Raw genomic sequence first — 21,277 nt, forward strand, 5'->3', positions numbered from 1 at the left:
CTCTCCTCCATTTACAGCCCTTAAGACAGTTGTATTTCACATCAGTGTGATATGCTTGCTTTCTCCTCGAGACAGTGAGGTTCTCTGGAATAGGAGCTATGGCAAGGGTTTTAATCTGTTCTTCCCAAGTGTCTCCTCCGACCATCCCAGGAGCTAGCAGAGTGCCAGGCATGTAGTAGATGCACCATCAACTACATTATTGAATACGTTAGGACGTAAATGAACCTATTTTATCACAAGGCGAGCTCAAAAACGGGATGAAGCTCTTAAAGAGTCCTTTTGAAAAATAGGGGTTACAGAGTAAAAGGAGAAAAGATTGTTTGTAAATTAACCCTGGTCTTCTCTGAAATAAATTTTCCAGAAATGTTTAACTCCTTCACCCTCTTATATCACAATTAATCAACTCAGCTACCAGAGGTGTAAGAAAGGATCTGGCAGGGCTAGGGATGGCTTCTCAAGTCATCTTTATAATTGAGTAGTTAGAATTAAGAAATTATAAGAAAATGACTTTTATATAAATGAGGAAACCAGTGCTTACTTCTTCATTTTGTTGTCATTTGTAGAATCCTTCTTTGGAAAAAACTCATGAACTCAAAGTTTGGCCTGGATTCGATAGTACAATACATAACTGAAGCTTTTCATATGAGAATAGGAACTTGTAGGACAGGCCATCAGATCTTCCTCTGTGTGTCTGTGGGGTGTGTGTGTGTGAGAGAGAGAGAGAGAGAGAGATCACTTCCCAAATAATATAATTAAATATAATATAATGTAATAAAACAATCAAAATATGGTATAGTCTATTAATTTTTGACTCTACCATAATCAAATAAAGTAGGGCATAGTCAATCAAAATATGATTAGTCAATTAACTTAATAAAAATAAAATATGGTATAGTCAATTAACTTTTTGAGTCTCTGCTTTCTCATGATGCCTACTTATTAGCATTAAAAAACAATGTATATGAATTATTAGCACAGTGCCTTACACACAGTAGGTACCCAGTAAATGGTAATTCCTAGTTTTACTGTTACTAAAAGAAAGGACATTATCTTATTTTCCTCAATTAATGCAGTTTCATGAGGGTTTTCACATGTCATTAAATATGCTTTTCAATCATCATTTTCCTGGGCTACATTATCCACTTTATTTGGGGCTCACAATTTTTTGAATAATTTTCCTTGTTCAAAATGTAATTTTTTTCCCCAGCTGTTTGCTAACATAAATAACCCTGCAGAGAGCATCTGTGAATATAAAACTTTGTCTCAGTTTCTGCTTATTTCTTCAGGGTGGATTCCTAGAAGAGGGAAAAGCTGGATTTAAGTATGTAGACGTTGTAAAGAAATTGCTCTTATATCATGTTAAATTGCTTTCCAGAAAGTTCAAGTCTGATATTTTCCCAGTTAGGGTGTAAAATTGTACAACCACTTCACTGCTCTCTTGACAATATGAAGTGTCTGTTTTTAAACTACTTCCTAATCGTATAGTCAAAATGGTGTCGTATTGTCATTTTAATATGCATATTTGATTGCTGGTGATTTTGAACATTTTGATGTCTGTGCAACACTTTGTTCCCAGGGCTCCATAGACGCCACTCCACTGCTTTTTCTTTTGCTGCACTGTTTCTTCCCAGTTTTCTTTGCTCTTTTTCCTCTTCAACTTCTTCGTGTTGGAATGTCCCAAGAGTCATCCATTAGGTCACATTTTTTCTTTATCTACATTCACTTCTTGGATGATCTCATTGGTCCCATGGCCTTAAATTCCATATTTATGTTAAACACTCTCAAATTTATATCTTCAGTCCAGACGTGTCTCTTGAACTTCAGACCCATAAATCCATTTTCTGTTCAACATCTTCACTTCGATGTCTAATAAAAATAAAACAAAAAGACATTTCAAACACAAGATGTTCTACACTGAACTTCTAATATTTCTTTACTAACTTGTTCATTTTTCAGTCTTGCTCATCTTCTTGGAAGGCAATTCCATTCCTGCAGACTCAGGTTCCAAACCTGGACTTCTTGGGGAAGGCTTTTTCTTTCACATCCCATACTGGACCCATTAGCAAGCCCTATTGCCTCTCCCTTCAAATATAGCCACATTCTGACCAATTCTCAACATCTTCATTGCTTCACTGTAACATAGTGTTTTTCTGTTTTTAATGCTCTCATGACTCAGTTTTGAGTCTCTGGCTAATGGCTGGTCTGTTCCCTTCTCAAGCAGCTGATTAATCCATACCCCAACCACTTTCCTTATTGGGCTATTACACTTGGGATCACTATCCACCTGCCCTAATCACCCCAGGGCCAGGCCACCCAACAACTAGCAACAGCTCCTATGCTCTGAAGCCCCCCAGATTCTTCAAATTAGCTAATCCTCAGCGACCCCCATGGAAACCTAGCTAACCCCACCCTGTGTGTCATACTTAGGCTGTCCCCTACAGCTCCAGCTTGCTGTTGCCTTGTCCGCAGGTGCAAAGCCTGTGTTACCCTGCCTGGCAGCCTTCTCTCCTTCAGAGCTATAAGCAACCGAGTCCAGCCATTCATCACAGCATCCCTGTGTTACATCCACCATCACAAAATAACTCATATAGAACATCCATAAGAATCCAAGCCACATTGCCTCTCCCCTGGAAGAGTGCATCTGCCTCCTGACTGCTCTTCTTGTTTCTACCCCATCCCCGTCCCACCCAGAAGCCAGAGTAATCCTTCCCAGTTGATAGTCAGATCTCATCACCAGACAGCTCAGGACTCTCCATTGGTTTCCATCTCACCTGGGATCACACCTGGCCTTGTTTTCTCTCTGACCTCCCTCAATGACTCTACCTCTAATCTCTCTGCACCAGTCACTCTGACATCTTTGTTGTTCTTGAACCTGCCAGGGATGTTTCCTCTGTGTGGCCTTTGTACTTGCACTTCCCTTGGAAACTCTCAGGTCGTTACTCCATGTTACCTTCCCTGATGGCCTGCTTAAAATTAGAAGTCCTCTTCTCCAAGATTCCTGAGTTCCCTTCTCTGTTGTACTTCTCTACAGAGCATCTATTTTGTAACTTATTTTAATGGATATTATTTATTTATTTGTTTGTTTGTTTGTTTTTAACATCTTTATTGGAGTATAATTGCTTTACAATGGTGTGTTGTTATTTAGATAACTTTTACTGTCTTTCTCACCCCATTAGAATATAAATACACAAGGGCAAGGGATTTCTGTTGTTTTGGTCAATGTTTTGCTTGAAAGGCAGCCCAGAGTGGTGACCAGTAGCTCGGCCCCTGGGTGTGCACCTGGTCTCTGCTTCTCACTTGCTGGGCAGCTGTGGACCAGTTGCTCAACCACTGATTTCTTCCACTCCCTCTTCTGTGACATGGGGTCTTAGTCTGTTCAGGTTGCTGTGACAAAATACCATAGACTGGGTGGCTTTATAAACAACAGAGATTTATTTCTTATAGTCTGGAGGCTGGAAAGTTCAAGGTGAAGGCTCTAGCAGATTGGGTGTCTGGTGAAAACCCCTTCCTGGTTCAGAGACATCTTCTCACTGTGACCTCATGTGGTGGGAGGGGTGAGGGCTTTCTGGAGTCTCTTTCATAAGGGCACTAATCCCACTCATGAGGGCTCCACCCTCCAACCTAATCCCTTCCAAAAGCCCCCACCTCTTAGTACCATCCCACTGAGGATTAGGTTTCAACCTGCAAATTTTGGGGGGGATGAAAACATTCAGTCCATGACACATGGAGATAGAAAGAGCAGCTGCTAAGAGGAGTAATAAGGGAATTCAATAATTAAATATCTGTCAAGTGTTTAGATCAGTGCCTGGCATAAGAAAAACAGTATATAAGTATTTGTGAAATAAATAAATCATTGAATTTCCAGCACATAAAACAGTATTTGGCTTTGGTAGATGATCAGCAAACATTCATTGAATGAATCCTCAAAATAAAATACACAGCAAATGAAAATCCAGTTCTTGAGTAGGGGGATCTGCTGATGCATGTGTTTTGTTTGCTGGACCCAGGTGAGCCTACTGTCACATTACAGAGACCTCTGCTTTGAGTTGCTTCCTGAGCAGTGGTGGTCTTTGTGTGGACAAACTGGATTAAAATAACACTCAGAAGGCTTACTTGATTTTTCTGTGAAATCATAAACAAATGAATAAAGTCAAAAAAGAGCAGGGATCTCTTTAAATTATATAACCAAAATGTTAGTAACATATAGTGTTATTGTTGTGTTTAATTTTTTATTTAATTAAATTATTTAAAAAAATTTTAAGTTAATTTAAAAATTTTTCATCACTAAGGTTTAAAGCTCCCTCTTTTTCACTCTGATAACTCTGTCAGAATGGGGAGAGGCTAAGATCAGTGTAGATGGTAGAGAGAAAAATGAGACTTGCAGAGAGAATGAAATAAGAGTCTAGGGGAAGCAGCTTTCCTCCCGTGCAGTTTCCAGTTTGAGCTGCTTATTTTCCAATCTCCTCTTGCAGTTAATTGCCCCTCTCTGCTTCTTTGCCTTAAATTTATCTTAAGGACTAAGAAAACATTTTTTTGTGCCCAAATCAACACATCTTTCATAGGCAATGTGATAGCATAATTTTATTGGGCATTATGAATATAACATAAAGCTAAATATTTTAGCTTATTTATTTGTCATAATAATCCTAGGAGGGAGGTACTATCTGAAGCGTCGTTTTATAGATGAAGAAATCTGGGCTTTGAGAGGTCAGCTGGGCGATGTTACAGAGTTTGTCCCCTTGATTGCTATGTGCATATGTATCAGATGGCCTGATAGCTCATATTATTGGCAGAGAGAGAAAAATGAGCTCAGGAAACAGACATATGTAAACTTGAGAGCAGATGCCCATCCATGAGCCCTTGATCATAGGGGGATACTGGTCTGACATTTATCAGAGGGCAAAAAGCAATCACTAGTGGAGCTTCCTTCCTGTTTTAGCAGGAACTGATGTTTTCAATGTCTCTGCGCCTTGACTGCCAGGTCAGTTATCAGTTGTCGTTTTCTGTCAAGGAAATCAAAATGACTGCGGCAATCTGTCTGAAGTCAATGAACTCCCACCCCAGTGCCTCAATAAAGCTTCATATCAGGGCATAAAGTAAAACAATAGAAAACCCACATGGCCCCCCTCCTCCCCACGCACTTCCCATCTGCCATCCTTGCCACTGGGGAGTATCCTGTGATATTGATGCCCTCATTTTCACTTTTGTCTCTAACCACGTGCTCCTTTCTTGTTTGCTTTACTACCATTTAGCCCACTGAGATCTGGTCTTCTTCAAGCAACATACATTTCCTCAGTAAGATGACATCTAAGTAAATTCAAAATGACACCGTTTTACAAAAGGGATGCTTCATTTTTTGCAAGTTACATATCTCTTTTTGGCCATGTGTTTTGTGCTTATTCAGGATCTCACTTCAAGGCATCCTGATGCAGAGTTAAAACATTCTAGAACAAAATAAGATGCAAGGTTCTATGGCATTTAGAATACTTTATGCGTCCCATCCTCCAGGCTTACAGCCAAACTGCAGCAGGAGAAATTTGCTTCACACTCTATCGAGGCTCATGCCACAGTGAATCCTTTTGGGAGGAAATCTAAATTGCAATTGTACAAAGAAGTCTGGGGAGAAAAATAGCCCACTGTTACCCTGCAACTCCAAAATGTCTGTAAAGTTCACCGAAAAAAATGTCAGGAGAATAGCTGGGAGAAGTTCAAAACCCTGAGTAAAGTTTATTGCAGCCAATGAGAGGAATGCACATTTGAAAGGGGTCAATTAACATTTATCAGGAGGTGTTGGCATTTGTGAAGTGCATTTACTCTGGGAAGCCAAGTGCATTTCACTGTGTCTTTAAAATGATAACAACTCACAGAAAATAATAGGCCCTTCACTTGGTGGAGGCTGGGCTTCCTACATGGCCTCGAGTTGCGAACGCGATGGGACTCTCATTGATTTTCTCTCTTTGACACATTTTTGAAATTTCCAAAAACTATAAACGCCCTACATTTAGACTTGTATGTAGATGGAGGCCTAAGGAGTGTTACAAAACTGTTGTTGGGGCTTCCCTGGTGGCGCAGTGGTTGAGAGTCCGCCTGCCGATGCAGGGGACACGGGTTCGTGCCCCGGTCCGGGAAGATCCCACATGCCGCGGAGCGGCTGGGTCCGTGCGCCATGGCCGCTGAGCCTGCGCGTCCGGAGCCTGTGCTCCACAACGGGAGAGGCCACAGCAGTGAGAGGCCCGTGTACCGCAAAAAAAAAAAAAAAAAACCAAACAAAAAACAAACAAAAACAAAAAAAACCTGTTGTTGGTTTCTGTGCTTCTACATTTGCGAGTACCAGTCACAAGGCCAGTTGGCTTCGTGAACCTGACCTCCAGTAGACCTTGAGACTCATTCTATGCTCACTGTAATATATTAGCATGTTAAATGATTCACTCACCTGTGCCACAACAGTTGATGGTTGCTATGACAACAACCGGAAGAGCTCATTCTTTCTGCAAGTCTCATTTTCTCTCCATCATCTAAGTGGGTCTTATCCTCTCCCCACTCTGAGAGATTTACGACTCCTGAAATGGAGTGTTGCCTTGGTTCCCAGTCCCAGTTACACCCCTGTTCTTGGATAAGTCATGAATATTCATTCCTCCCTCTGTTTACTCAATTCCTTCCCTTTCACTTTGACCCTCTTATACATATGGTGTCTCAGCCCTAGTCAGGTTGAGAAGTCGGTTTGAGAACTAAGTTCCAGCTTCTCCACTCTTTGGCCATTGAATAAAGCTTGTGCTGTTCCAGTCTCAGCATCAGTTTTGTTATCCGCTGTGCGAATCCAAGCAGAAAAAGAACCTCCTCGGCGGAGAAAAGGGGTCAAAGGGTCTCACCTCAGCTAGGACCTTGGCACGGGTCCAGACAACAAATTCGTTAACATTGGATTTTATTAGTAGAGGACTGGCTAAATGGAGGCCACGATCTGAGAACTAAGGAGGAACAGTAGTCATGGAACAGTAGCCAGACATGAGTGGTTGTCTCCTGAATGGTGTCCAGCTATGTCTCCACTGAAGTTCATCCATTGCTTCGCCTACTGGCTCATCTTTCTAAAGCGGGGTGGTTTCCATAGCCCCTCTACTGCAAAATTTTCAAGTACATCTACTGCTTTGAAGTCATACCCTGAAGGCCTGTGCGTGTCATCAAGGGCTTTACCCTCCAGCCTTCCTCTCCTTGCTCCTCTACCCTGGCTGGTCCGTTTGCTCATAGCACCCCAGCCTTGGGCTGCCTGTGTTGTCCCCTGCTGAAGGCCTACTCACCTGCCAAGATCATGTTCAAATATCCTTTGCTCCATGAAGGCTGTCCTGACCCTTTCCATACAGAACTGACTCACTCCTCCTCTGTAACTTCACTGTACTGTGTAAATATTTCTATCCTCGGGCCTATCATTCTTGACCTGCCATATTTGTTTAAACGTTTGTCTCCCCTACTATACTATAGGCTAATTGAAAACAAGCACTTTATCTTTTTTGTTTGTGTAGCCCTGGAGTCAAGTACACTGCATAGCACAGGATAGACATTCAATGAATGTTAGTTAAAATAAACTGAGGGGGAAAAAAAATCCTAACTCCATGTCAGAAGGCTCTGATTCTGAAAATAGTGGTTTGGAATGGAGGACCTGTGAGGAGAAGACCTGAATTTATAGAAGATAGATCTACAGCTAATTTCAAAGTTTTATGATTGTCATTAGCTTTTTTTTCTTAACATTCCCACTGCATTATTAAAGAAATGGTACACATTAAAAGCACTGGCCTTAATGTTTTTGTACTGTTAGGGAAAGTTGCATGATTTGCATTAATAACTTTTCCCTTTGGGCATCATAAAACAATTTACACCATTTAAAATCGCAGTTCTGAATTTACTCCGTGATATCAAAGTTTAATCAGCACAGTCCAAAAGATCCATACAGAGGTAAGATTTTAAAAATCACTCTTGAATTGCACAGAGCAATTGCCCAACCAGCGCCACTGCCTGGGATTCCCTGCACCTTCTGGCACTTGCTTCCTGGTTCCGGGGTTCAGGCCTGTGGGTACTCGGAGCTGTTAAAAGGATAGCCTGAGAGTGGTGGATCAAGAAACAGGGAAAGAATATTTGGACTTCAAAGCATCTCACTTCAGACATTCTACTTAAATTAGCTGAGAAAGACGTACAATCCTTTCCAGTTTGGGAAAAGGGGATGGAATAAGAGAGAACCTTCAGCAACTCATTTGGAACCAAGGTTTGCGAAGGTTCGCGAACCAAGACTAGTGACAGAGGCAGGAGCTGAACTGCAGCCCCTTGACTTATTCCGGTATGAGGATATACACTGGCAGCTCAGATACCACCTGTCTGGTCCAGAAAGACACAACATTTGGGCTCTGTGGGTTGTGAGTGGAGACCAAGTCTCCACCTAGTTGCTGTGACATTCCAGGTCCTCCGTTTTCTATAGTTCACTCTAGTTGGTATCGGTCCCACACTTGGGCACATTTAGAAACAAAAGGATTTTCTACCCTGTCATTAGCCTGCGGCTCTGGACACTGCAGGTAGATTTTCTTCCACAATAGGTAAAATGTTTCAAAAGCTAATGGTGGAGAGGAAACAAAAATACATTGAAAGACGTGGGTAAACATGTTTAAGAAATTAAAACAAAATGATCATTTATTGTTTTTAATATGTCGTGAAATATGACAGCGGTATTAGGCAAATTGCTCCCTTCTCCCCTTTCTAAAAATCCCAAACGTGTTAACTCCAACTGAAAGTGAAAGAAAACATGATTTAATTCTGAAAATCGCAATTGACAGAGAGAACACACGTAGCATTTGGTCATCACCAGCTTCCAGACCTTAAAAGGTGAATTGTGTCACCATGGCAGTCGATACACTGGCTTTCTTACAAAATTATTACTAGGAAAAGAAACAAAACAAAACAAGATTCTCCACATACTGTAACAGAAGAAATGCAGAAAAACTTGGTTTAAGAAGCTGTGTGAGGAGAACTTTCATGAATTATTGCAATCACAATGATCCCCAGTAAAAGATAGATGGCAGATTAATAGACTGTAAGGAAATACATTCAAACTTAGATAATTAATCTTACAGTGAAAATAATCAAGAAGCTTGCAGAAGTATGTAGCATCTGAATTACTGAACTTAAACAGAGGATTCCAGTAAAGGTCTTCTGCTATCAGACACCATCAGTGCAAATTCAGATACAATCGTTCTTACATTTGCAGGTTCAGGTATGTCAAGCATGAGGTCCTCATGAAGTATGCGAACATTATTCTACCATGAAAAAATGTGGTCTCCGATGTCTCATTGACATGGCAAAGGAAATAGGAATGAAGCCCGGAGGACTGAACTAAATTCAAAATGCTCAGTTTTCCAAGTATTAATGAAGTTTTGGAAAACCTCAGCAAAATTAACCTTCACCTGGCAGACATGTCCTTGATTTGAAGTCCAGAGCTGTGGAAAACAGAAACAACTCGCAATGTGATGGGCTCACCCACCGTCTTTCCTTTTGTTTGGGGCTGACTGGGTGTAGAGGGTCGGATTTTTCCCCCGTGTTCTCTTTCAGCAGCTCCACAGAGAGCTTTGTGATTCTGACAAAGGCTACAATTATATCCACTTCGAAATGCATTTACAAATATTCTCTGCGTTGGTCCAACTGGCGTGAAACACAGACAGCCCTCCGGGTGCCCAGCTTCTCCTCCTTTCACCCTCCAACGTTTCAAATGACTACAGGCAGAATTACCAGAAACAGTAGTAAATTCCTGGCACTGGAAGTTCCCATGATCCCAGCTGGCATGCAAAAAAAAAAAAAAAAAAAAAAAAGGCTGTTTCTTTTTCCCCCTGAAAATAATGTACTTCCCAGGCACTGTCCAAATGCCTCAAAGGAGGCAAATGAGAGATTTGTTTTGACCAACCAATGAAAAGACTTCCCCCTTCTCAGCTAGGGCCCTGAGATTTAGTTCTAATAAACACAAAGTGTTTGTGTCTAAAGAAACTTAATTCATGTCCCTAAAATGATTTTAACATTTTTCAGCAAGGGAAGCTCTGATTTCACTTGATGGTATTTTCAGAGTAGCCTGGTGGAAGACACTTCATATGAGTTTTTTTTCTCTGTTAAAACTATAACACTCGAGTATATTTTTGTTAAAACTAGCTTTAAAATGGTTGCTTAGGCATGACCACAAAGTCTAGACAATAGGATGGAGTCTGGGTCCTAAGATGGTTAAACTTCACAGAGGTCCAGCTCTGGGTCTACAGAATACAGTACCCTTTCTTATCTTTTCCTCAGGAAAATTATTTATATTTTTTATTGTATTTTATTTCCTGTGTGTGATTGGCTGTCTCATGGTTTCTGGTATAAGGGGTTCAAAGAACATGATCATGCCTTGTAAGTCAGAGGGGGATAAGCAAAAAGTCTCTTTTTGGTTACTACCTGCACATAAGTAACCCAATTCCCTAGAGCAAAAGCCTTAATGATTTTAGGATTGGTGCCCTAGAAGAGGTACAGGTGGATGATGGTCGAGTTTTAGCTTAAATGAGGACCCTTTACCTTCTGGATGTCACATGTTTCTTAGCATAACTTACAGGATCTGTGCCCCAGTGTCTCAGTGTCTGGCCGACTTAAATTTGAGGTGGTCTTCATTGAATATTTATTTGCACATTGTTCTGAAGAAGTTGAAAATTCTGCTTGATAGCATATTTTGATCTTTACTTTTCCCATGAATCATTCCCATCCACCCACTCCTATACCTCTTCCCACATAACAAACGTCTAAAATTAGTTTCATGCTATGTATCTATTTGATAGGCACAAACGGTTTACAGCTGCATGATTAGTAAGTGATATTTTGGTCATGACTCTCTCTATATATATTTGTAATGCTAGGGAAGAGACAGAATTTTTAAAAAAAATCAATACTCCAGTGGTAATGAGAGAAGTCACTGAGGTTTTTCAACTGGAATCAAAATGAATATATCACTATCTGCCAAGGCAAAATTTTTTACTTTAGTCCATTAGGAGAGGCTTTTTTTATTAAAGTAATTCTCAAATGTTAATAAATCTTAGAAATTAGCAAAAGATGAGCACCAGCATATGATTTGCATTAATTTTTTCCAGCTTTTTATTCTGGATTTAAAGTAACATAGACTCTTTCAGTGTGGACAGTGATCTGGAAATTAACAAGAATTAACACTGAAAAGCCAGTGATGATGGGTTCCATAACTTTGTTATGGAGAATTGATTCAAGAATTTAGGCGATTTTACTTGAACAATTATCCTCTTACTGCTTTGCAATAATTATTGTGAGAGCAGTGGGAACTGGATGCTTTAAAAGGTATGTAGACAGTAATTAGGCAGATACGTTGCAATTTAAGTTGAAATTGGAAGATCAACTTAATTAAAGCCTTAAGTGTTACCGTAGTGTCTGGTATGACAGTGATAGAGAAGGAATTCATATACACACTTGAGGATCTCCTCGGCTGGAGTTTTCTGATTTCTTTGATGGTCTTGGGAGAGGTCACTCTGGATGTGCTTGTCAATATTTTATAGCCTTGGACTTCCTAATCAAGGCTTTTAGTCGTGTGTGCATATTAGCAACTTGTAGCAAATAATTAAGAATGTTTCCAAAGTCTGGGTTGGCCTTTTAGCAAAGGAGTAGAGGGAGACATGTATTCCAGTTGGGGGTTTGTTGTTATTTCTAAGATACTCTTAAGGGGTTGTCTTTTATAACTTCACCAAGTTTTCCAGTTGGTGCAGCACAGACACAAGTACAAACACAGGGTTATTTATAGGAAATTACAGGAAAGCTGAAATAAGGCACATTAAATCAGCAGGGACTTTGGCTTGACATATTTAGACATTTGGACATTTCCAACTTTTGATTACTTGGGACAGTCAAATTTTTTTCCCAAAGAGGGGTCATAAAAAATCAATATCAGAGACAGAAAACTCAAGAAAAAAAAAGGAATAGAAAGCTCATGCAGATATACTTAAAATTAGATGTACCAAACATCAACTTCTATGCACATTTTGAAAGCAGGATGATGGAGCAAGATCTGTAGACATGTGAAATAACCAGAAGAAAACTCCTCCAAGTCTCTGAGATACTGAAGTTGTATGACACCAAGTCCCCAACTGAAGCAAAAATCATTGCAGCAGCTATTTCAGGGCAAAGTAAAAACACCAAACAGCCTTATCTCTCGCTATGAGAAAGTAAATTCCTAAGTTCCAGAGATAACCAATCTTCTGATTTCTCAATACATTTGTAAAACTGAGAGATGGAGAAATAGATAAAGATGATGTTGGGTTGTGGTTGAACTAGTGACTTTTATAGTCCCTTCTAATTCAAAGAGTTTCTGATGCCAAGTGTTATTTTTAATAAAAAACCTATCTATAATGAAGATTAAGTGACAAGAGAAAGAGAAACTTTTCTATTTTCCTCCTGATGTATTTTATTCATTAGATAATTCAGGAGTTTTCCCAATCTCACCCCAGAGGACATTTGACAATGTCTGGAGACATCTTTTGTTTTCACAGCTGGGGTGTGTGTGTGTACGTGAGCTACTGGCATGTAGTCAACAGAAGCCCGTAAGCTGCCAAACGCCCTACAATGCAAGGGACCACTCCCACCAGCCCATCCGCCATCGAGAATGAGGGAGCCCCAAATGTCAACTGTGCTGAGGTTGAGAAAACCTGAGACAGTCTAATGAATGACAAACAACCACACACACCTAAAGTGCAAATGTTTCTTTGATCTACTGGTGCTTCTGGAAGACCTTGAAACGATGATGCTGATAATTCACAAAGCCACAACAGAAATATTAGAGTAAGATAGTGAACTGTTATAACACCTGATCAGGAAGAATGTAAGTGACCTAGAAAGCCCTCCTGGGTCTGGGACAATTTTGGATGAGTAACTGTTCCTCTTATAAATGAAATGAACACATCCTTTGAAACAGAGCAAACAGCAGAGATGGGCAGTGATGTATCATATTTCAGAAACGTTCCTCAGGCCAATACTTGAGAGTTCCCTATCTAAGTAGAATAGAAATTGGAACTGGAAATTGGATAGAGTAGTATGATCCTATCAATGTGCAGAGTTGTGTTTGAGGAGTTCACCATATTACAATTATCAGTGGACATGCCCGATCTCTTATTGTTTGTATTTATCACTGTATATCACAAGATCTAGCACAGGAACTTGGTTCCAGTAGGCGCTCAACAAATATTTAAGTGAATTGGCTGGTTGAATGAATGAACAAATAAAGAAATGAATGAAAATGCTCTGTAAAATGTAAAGTGCTCTACAAACACAAGGAAATAGGAGTATATAATACATCATGCCACAGACCTCATAATATTTGCTCAAGAAAGCTTCTTAGTTTCAAATGAATTATGATAATTTAGTAAGAAGACCTGCTATGAAGATGATTAGTTTTAGGGTACATCTGGGAAGAAATGAAACAAAGGCAGTACAATTTTATATGGCACAAGATAGTATTGCTAACTTAGGTGGCCACAGGTAGGAGTGAAAGAAAGGGACATGCAATACCAAATAAAGACTCTGAAATAGCCAGAACTTGAAATTACTGGCTGTTATAAAACGGTACCATTCTTAAGACAGCCACATGATGGAGGAATATTGGTCCAATGTTCTCTATTAAAGACAGAACAGAGAGTCAGTATAGCAAATAAAATTTGCTTTTAGGTAGAGTGTGCCATCTAAGCTGCTTGGTTGGCCTTAAATGCTGATGTAGCGGTGTAGGCAAAGGGAACTGGAACAAAAACAACCAGTCAGGAGTTTTAAGTTCAAGACCCGGTTCTGACACTGGGAAAATTACTATATATCTCTGGGCCTCAATTTTTCTGATCTGTAAATGAAGAGGTCGGATTAGATGATCTCCAGTGATTCTGGCATATAGATGCTATGCTAAAAGCTGGAGGCTGGGAAAGTGAAAACAAGAGCAATCTTTGGGAATTAATAAAACACATCATAATAAAATATCTAAAAAATGCTGGAAGAAATACAAAGCAAAATAACATTTCATAGGAGGAAGAAGCCTTAACCATATCATCTATTTTTCAGTTAGTCTTACTTAAATATTAATTTCTTATCATAGAAGTGTCTTCAACCAAGGCATGTGTTTCAGCAAAACTTTTTTTTTTGCCCTGGGCTATAGACACTAAGGGCATTACCAAATTTATACTCCCTCAGAATGAGGAAATAACATAAGAATTTTTTGCCAAAACTAATAAATCATACTAATCTGAGAATATTTATTATCTACATATTAGCAGCATTTTAATTTATTTTATTCCTTTCATACAGTGTGCATTTGCAAATTTTTACATTTAAAATAAAGTTCCACATATTTTTATATTTTAATGTGACAGCCCCTTACATTTGTGTTACAGGGATAAAACACATATTTGAAATTATTTGTTTGAGGTACTTTCTTCTAAAGAGAAGCCTGCTGGTCAGCTCCCGAGCTTCCCTTTGTTGTGAAGAGGAAACTGGGAAATCAGAAGAAACTAGAGAGGCTCAGTCGCTCTGTCCAATAAAGAGCTGAGCCAGAGGAAGGGTGCACACAGGGACTTTGTTTTGGGAAAGGGGGGATAGTTGAGGCTGATGTCATGCAGAGGAAGTATTAAGAGAAAATATTAATATGGGAAAAAAAGATTTTAAGCAGTTCTGTGTGGTTTGAGCGCATTCTCCTTTGGCATTTTCTCTAGAACTGTATTGATGTGACTGTCTTTGAATGCTTTTAGGATTGATGGACATTTTTCCCTTGGAATACAAATCTGTGCTGGTACTGGACCAACAGATGTGCTTTATGTGGGTTCTGTTGACATAGAGTTTTAAAAGTCTATACATTTAGTCAATCTACATAATAATAATCTTGCAAGGAAGACAGCACAAAAATATTTTTATTTTCCAAACTTGCAAATTGAGACTCATGGCGGTTAAAGTGATTTTCCCAAGATGATATAGTGGAGACTCAAAGCTGCGTCAGCTGGGATTCTTTTCATTACTCTACGCTGCCTCTCTGCGAGCAAAAGTGCTTAGATAGGCCCAGGAACTATCAAACCTATTTCTTCTCCTCCTCCTTGTCTTCAAGGGAGGGTGTTAAAAGGAAAGACCTCTACAGCAGTGTTAGTAGAATTTTCTGCAATGACAGGGGTGTTCTGTGTTGTCCAATATGGTAGCCACAAACCACACGTAACTACTGGGTGCTTGAAATAGGGCTAGTGTGACTGAAGAACTGAATTTTTATTTTTATTGAATTTTAATTAATTTAAAGCACTACAGTTGGCTAATGGGTATAATATTGGACAGCACATTCTAGAAGCTCCCTGTGAGAGGGATGAGCAACTGCCCTAGGTATCTCAAACTAAAATAATAATGGGGGATAAATTGTACTTTATTATTTATCTTTAGTTTTCTAGTTGTTAGTATATCTTGAAGTCCAAACCTGTCATAAACAAACCAACACTGTGGTCAAGTGTTGGCTTAAGATATTTTTCTTGACTTTTAGTACGTTTACCTATTCACTGAATGTTTTTACAAATAATTAAGATGAAATAACGAACTTCCTCTGTAGCACCATTTATCTATTTCTCCAGAACATTGTATGTGTTCCTTTGCTATTCATAATTTGTAAAAGTATTTTTATTCTCTCTCTACTATGTTCATAATATATTAAGTAATGTACAGATGCACCCTTTCTAATACATAATATATGTAAAGTCCAAAGCATCAGAGTCCATTCTGACTTTCCAGAAACTGTGTGTATGTCTGCTCTTCCTTTGCAGTACATGGGCACAAAGAACAAACCAGAGATATAGGGTAGAATGAAAGTTTCATGAAAAAAAGGGATTCAGCCAACCTTTCTCCTTACCCCTAAAAGATTCATAAACAACAGAAACGTCTTACCACCTTTAACTTTGGGTTTGGTTGGGAAGTTTTTCCACACTTCAGCAGCCTTTTTACTTCTGAAAAGTTTTCCCTATTACTGGGTGCTCTAGTTCATTGAACAATTCAGAGTTTTATGTTATTTTACAGAATTGTCGATGTTTTTGAATCGAAAATGGAAGATGAGCTTCGAAAGGAATAGAGATAACATTACTACTTCAAAGAATCGCAAAAGGAGTTGGAGATATATATATATATATATATATATATATATATATATATATATATATATATATATATATGCATGACTTATATAACTGTCAATCATCCCCTATTGGAAGCCACACCTAACACAAAAGCCAGTGAAAGAAGCATCATCTTATCCTAGAAGGAATCGTCTATGTGTTCCTTATGTCTTTGTAGAGTACCCTTTGCACCAGTTACGTTGGCAAGTCATTTGGTTATTGCTAACTGACCAAACCTACTCCACAAGAAATAAGTTGGGTTATTTCCTATAAACTGAACGTAGCTACAGCAGAGAGATTGTCATCACATCCTTCAATCACCTTGCTTGTCAATTTTTTTTGCAATTATTATCTAAGCAGGTTAGGAAAAAATGATCACCCTCATCAGGTACTTAAAAATGTAAAGCAAAATATACTTGATGGAAAATGGCATGAGTTTACATCAGACAATTGTGATGATAAAATATGATACTGAATGTAGACATGTGTATAGATGCTAAGTTGGTAGTAAAGTGCTGCTTACGAGACATCTCTGCTTCTTGATACCTGAATCTGCAAATGTTGGACACGGTACCCTACAGAAACCAATAGCTTCTTGGCACAAGACGTAAGTTTCATGGGTCAAGATGTTGATGAAATTGTACACACAGTACCTGAATTTAAACTTTAGGAGCTCAGTATATATATATTAACCACTTTCCTCCTCCAGGGATGAATTTCCTGTCTTCATTCATGGGGAGGTTTCAAAATCTGGACTGTGAATATGGGGCAAATGACAGATCCATCTAAGGAGCTTTTTGCATCTGCTTTATTTCACGTGGAGGGAAGGGGTTGATATGAATGGGAGAGCAGATCAAATAGGCAGGAAAATGATCGACACTGCAACTAATTGAACCACTTCCACTAAGTGACATAAAAATATTCTAATATTAAGGATTATTTTACAACTCTATGGAAGTATGCAGTAATGCATCTCGCATTTGTTTTGTCTTGATGACAAAATGCACTCTGAGTCACAAGAGCCTGCCTTGTGTTAGTTATAAACAAAAATATATTTATATATATATTTATGTAACTACTATGTGCTTTAAAGAAAATTACTGTATGATTCAGCAGGGTTCTTTCCTTCTTTTTATCGCCAGGGATGTGCTGCCTTGATTGGCTTCTTAGATTGGAATCGAGAATGAAATGGGCCTTTTGGACTGAAACGGCAAAAAGTAAAAAGCGAAAACAAAAACCCCACGTGTTTAGAATCCCTTAACATTTTTGCTTCAAAAACGATTAAGGAACTCTTCGTATTGTTTCCTTTTGTTTCCTTCAGCCAAGAGCAACTGTGGCTTCATAGGACTTCACAGTGGGCGGTGGAGGCAATACTTCTTAAAACAAATCAGATGTTTAACTCTGAGGCAGGGGAACCAGAGGCCTCCTTTGCCTCTCCCTCCTTTCTTACCCTTAGCTAAAAGGCTGCAATTCTGTCACTGCTCACAGAGTGGGCAACCAGAACAAGGAAGACGGAGGCGGAGTCAGAACCTCCCGGACAGGCAAAAGATTCATCCTGTAAAGTGATGAACTTGTTGGAACAGGTGGGTCTAGACCAGAAAAACAAAACCCTTTAGCCACATGTCTGGTGAAAAGACAGAAAAACCTCTTATTTTGTGTTTATTTTTGCTCCTGCATCAGCTCCTTTTCTCAGCAAACTGAAATATTCATCATTGCTCTTTTGAGTGAATGGGGTCAGGCTGTGGAAGACAGTTATCAGAGAAGAATATTTGAACCAAGGTGTAGATCCCTCGTGAACTAAAGCTTTATTATTTTTTGTCTTGATCCCTTTGCAACCCTGCACCTTAAGCCAACAGCATTGTAATCTTGTCATATTTCTGATAAGTCCACAGGAGATGTGCTGAGTGAACTATAGCGGTCATTCCACTAGGGAATTCTATGTTCAGTGGTAATTGGTGTCCTCTATAAGTTTTAGGGTTGTTTTTTTTTAACCCTTCCTGGGCTGGGCTTGTCCAGAAATCTCATCTCCTTCTGACTACAGCAGCTTAGGGCTCCTGTGTGTGTGTGTGTGTGTGTGTGTGTGTCTTAAAGGTATAGGCAAATTTTTAGTCTTAACACCTGTAAGCCAGCACTGGTGCTGTTCTGTCCTAGAAATTTTAGCACTGCTCTGATACAATAAAACCTTCTTTCTCTCCAACTGGTTCAACCTCAGCATAGGCAGGATGGCCAGAACCTCTCCGAAACTTCATCGCAGGCCATCTGCTTGGGCGTCTCTGAAACAGGAAATGCAAAATAGTGAGCACCAGGGTGATGGTCATATCATAAGAAAAATATATTTGCCAAATATTTTAGATGAACTTCTGATTTAAATTTAGTAACATATTAAATGATCTCATCACTGCCACGGTTGGCATTATACATGCTCAAAGCACTCTCCATTATGGCAGTACCAGAGCCTCCCAGGTGACACTCCCTTGGCCATACCTCCCCCCATAGGACTGAGAGCTTCTCAAAGGCATGGTTTATGCCTTATGCATATTTATGTCTAAAAGACTCCATAAGTGTCCAAATATAACTAAGCAAGAGTGAACGGTCATAAAAAACAAGTCTTCTTAATGTGTAGCCACTGACACTTTCTTTTCTCTAGAAGTTAATAATGATATCACTTCATTTCACTTATTAATTCACTCAAAAACTTAAGGCCATAAAATTCTACACAGTTCTTATAAGTGTGCTTCAAATTTGGTGCTAGACTTCCTAGCCAAAACAACTGCCCCCAAAACAAAGCAGAACAAAAACTAAAAGATCAATCACATTAATATTAAGCTAAGACTTCCCATAGATGACTTTTATGTTTGAAAATTAACAGATGTCATGCCCTGAAAACTGAATCCAGCAACAGAGGGCGCAGACAATCTCAAACCTATGTAAATAATTGCACATACAGACACTGGTCCTAAAATACAGGTTATTTGTATTGACACTTCTCCCCAGCACTAGGTCCATCAAACAAACCTTCTGTGATTTACAAATAGAAGTGCTAAAATGAATTATTAAGTTCCAGCAGCAGAAGACACTAAAAGGCATTTCGCGGCCACAGTGACACTAGAAACTATTACTCCATTTATCAGAGTGCTTGCAATTTTGGAGTAAATAAAACAATAAATATTAAAGGAAGTTTATTTCCATCGAAAGCATTTCAATGTGAAAAATGTTAAATATCAGTGTAGATATACAGGCATTTAGCAGCTTTCTAGATTTGCCAATTACATTCCACTGTCATGATTAATGGCTGTAAAAGAGTTTTCACATTAGGTAGGAATGACTATTAGCTCTACCTTCTGGAAAAACACCAATCTCGGTCATTGCATCCTACTAAAAATATTATGTACTGTCTATATAACATTATGTGGTCAGAATGCTTTATATTTATTAGCTGATTAAGTCCCAGGATGTAAGTGAAACTAAATTACCTTTACTTTCCAAGAGAAGAAGGTAAACCTGAGAGGGCTAAAGAGCAAAATAGTGTGTCTTTGTTGGAACTAAAAATCATCATCAATGGAAATATACTAATCGTTTCTAGGGAGATGGACCCTGTAATTTACGGTCACTCCTGTTTGTGGGAAAATGCCCATAGGCTCACTCTTTATAACCCCCACTCTGGTGTCAGTTACTTCACAACTGGGCTTCTTAGGGCACGGTTGCCCTTGTCTTTCTCTGAGTGAAGCAGCACCACTAAGTCTGTTCTGAAGCCCCACCTTCCAAGGCCCACCTGGCCTGTGGGTCCAGCAGGCAAGTACAGCCCTGTGAAGCAGCACATAAAGACACTGTGCTACAGGTGGCCATTAAAAAGGAGTGCGGATTATCATCAAGAAGACAACAGACAGCAGGTGCTAGTGAGGATGTGCTGGAATGGGAGGCAATCCTCAGACACTGTAGGTGGGAGTGTAGATTAGTCCAACCACTAGGGAAAACAATAGGGAAGTCCCTCAAAAAGTTTAAAATAGATGATTCAGCAATTCCACTTCTGGTATAAACCCAAAGGAAATGAAAACAGGAGTTTGAAGAGATAAGTGCACTCCCATGTTTATTGCAGCATTATTCACAATAGCCAGGATATGGAAACAACCTGAATGTCCATCAGTGGGTGAATGGATAAAGAAGAGGTGGGATACACAGTGGGATATTATTCTGCCATGAGAAAGGAGGACATCCTGTCATTTGTGACAACATGGATGGACTTTGAGCACATTATGCTAAGCGAGACAAGTCAGAGAAAGACAAGTACTGTATGATATCACTTATGTGTGGAATCTAAAAAAGTCAAACCGAAAAGAGTAACAAAAAATAAAACAGTGGTTACCAGCTGATGGGGGTGGGGAGATAAGATTGATGGTATTTAAGAGTATACGCTTGTAATGGGTATTAAATAATATTGTACTATAAGTATGTAATGCAATAAATGTCATTACAACAGCAACCATATTACAATATATAAATGTATCAAAGTAACATGCTGTATGCCTTAAATTTACACAACTTCAAATTTATCCAATAAAAAGGAGCACCATTAATGAGAATGTTGATGCTTGTGAAAGTTATATTTTATTAAGCTCTTAACCGTATTTCATGCAGTTAGTAGGTAATTTACATACACTACCTCATTTAATGTGTACAACTCAATCATTTACCTTTCGCGCAAAACTAAAAAGCTAGCAAATGGCAGATCCAAGATTTAAAATGAGATCTGTCTACTTCCAAAGTTAATTCTCCCCACTGTAGAAATTAGTTCTTAAAATTCAGTAGTTCATGTATAACCTATCTGAAATTTGTGAACATGGCTCTATTTTTATTTCGATCTTAAACTATAACATTACCAACAACTTCAGGATTCTGTTAATAAGTCAGAATTACTAAATTAATAATTCTCTTAGGTGAAAAGATTGAAGGATTATTGATAATGTTTATCATGTTCTTTGTGAACTCATCACAGAGGTTCTCAAAATTGAAAGTACAAAAATATTGGACAATGAAGCTTCCTCTGTTAACACAGCACAGACTTATTTTCTGAATTAACTGCATATCCTTAAAGAAAATTTCTT

The 21,277-nt window shown here is 39.0% G+C and overlaps 1 protein-coding gene across 2 annotated transcripts in view; it reads right to left on the reverse strand.

Annotated features, from left to right (window-relative positions):
- Nucleotides 1–1,501: 1,501 nt before the first annotated feature.
- PLXDC2 (plexin domain containing 2) overlaps nt 1,502–21,277 on the reverse strand; it is a 410,469-nt gene continuing 390,693 nt past the window's right edge. The window contains exon 14 of one of the 2 annotated variants that reach the window (XM_082617463.1): nt 1,502–1,866. In XM_082617463.1, coding sequence (XP_082473589.1) covers nt 1,855–1,866 — 12 coding nt within the window. In that variant the 3' untranslated portion in view covers nt 1,502–1,854. Of the gene's footprint in view, nt 1,867–16,238; nt 18,449–21,277 lie in introns of those variants that run through there. The other variant, XM_082617461.1, reaches the window with a different exon arrangement.

This window comes from Mesoplodon mirus (genome assembly GCF_964341445.2).
Source record: "Mesoplodon mirus genome assembly, chromosome: 4".
Taxonomy (NCBI): domain Eukaryota; kingdom Metazoa; phylum Chordata; class Mammalia; order Artiodactyla; family Ziphiidae; genus Mesoplodon; species Mesoplodon mirus.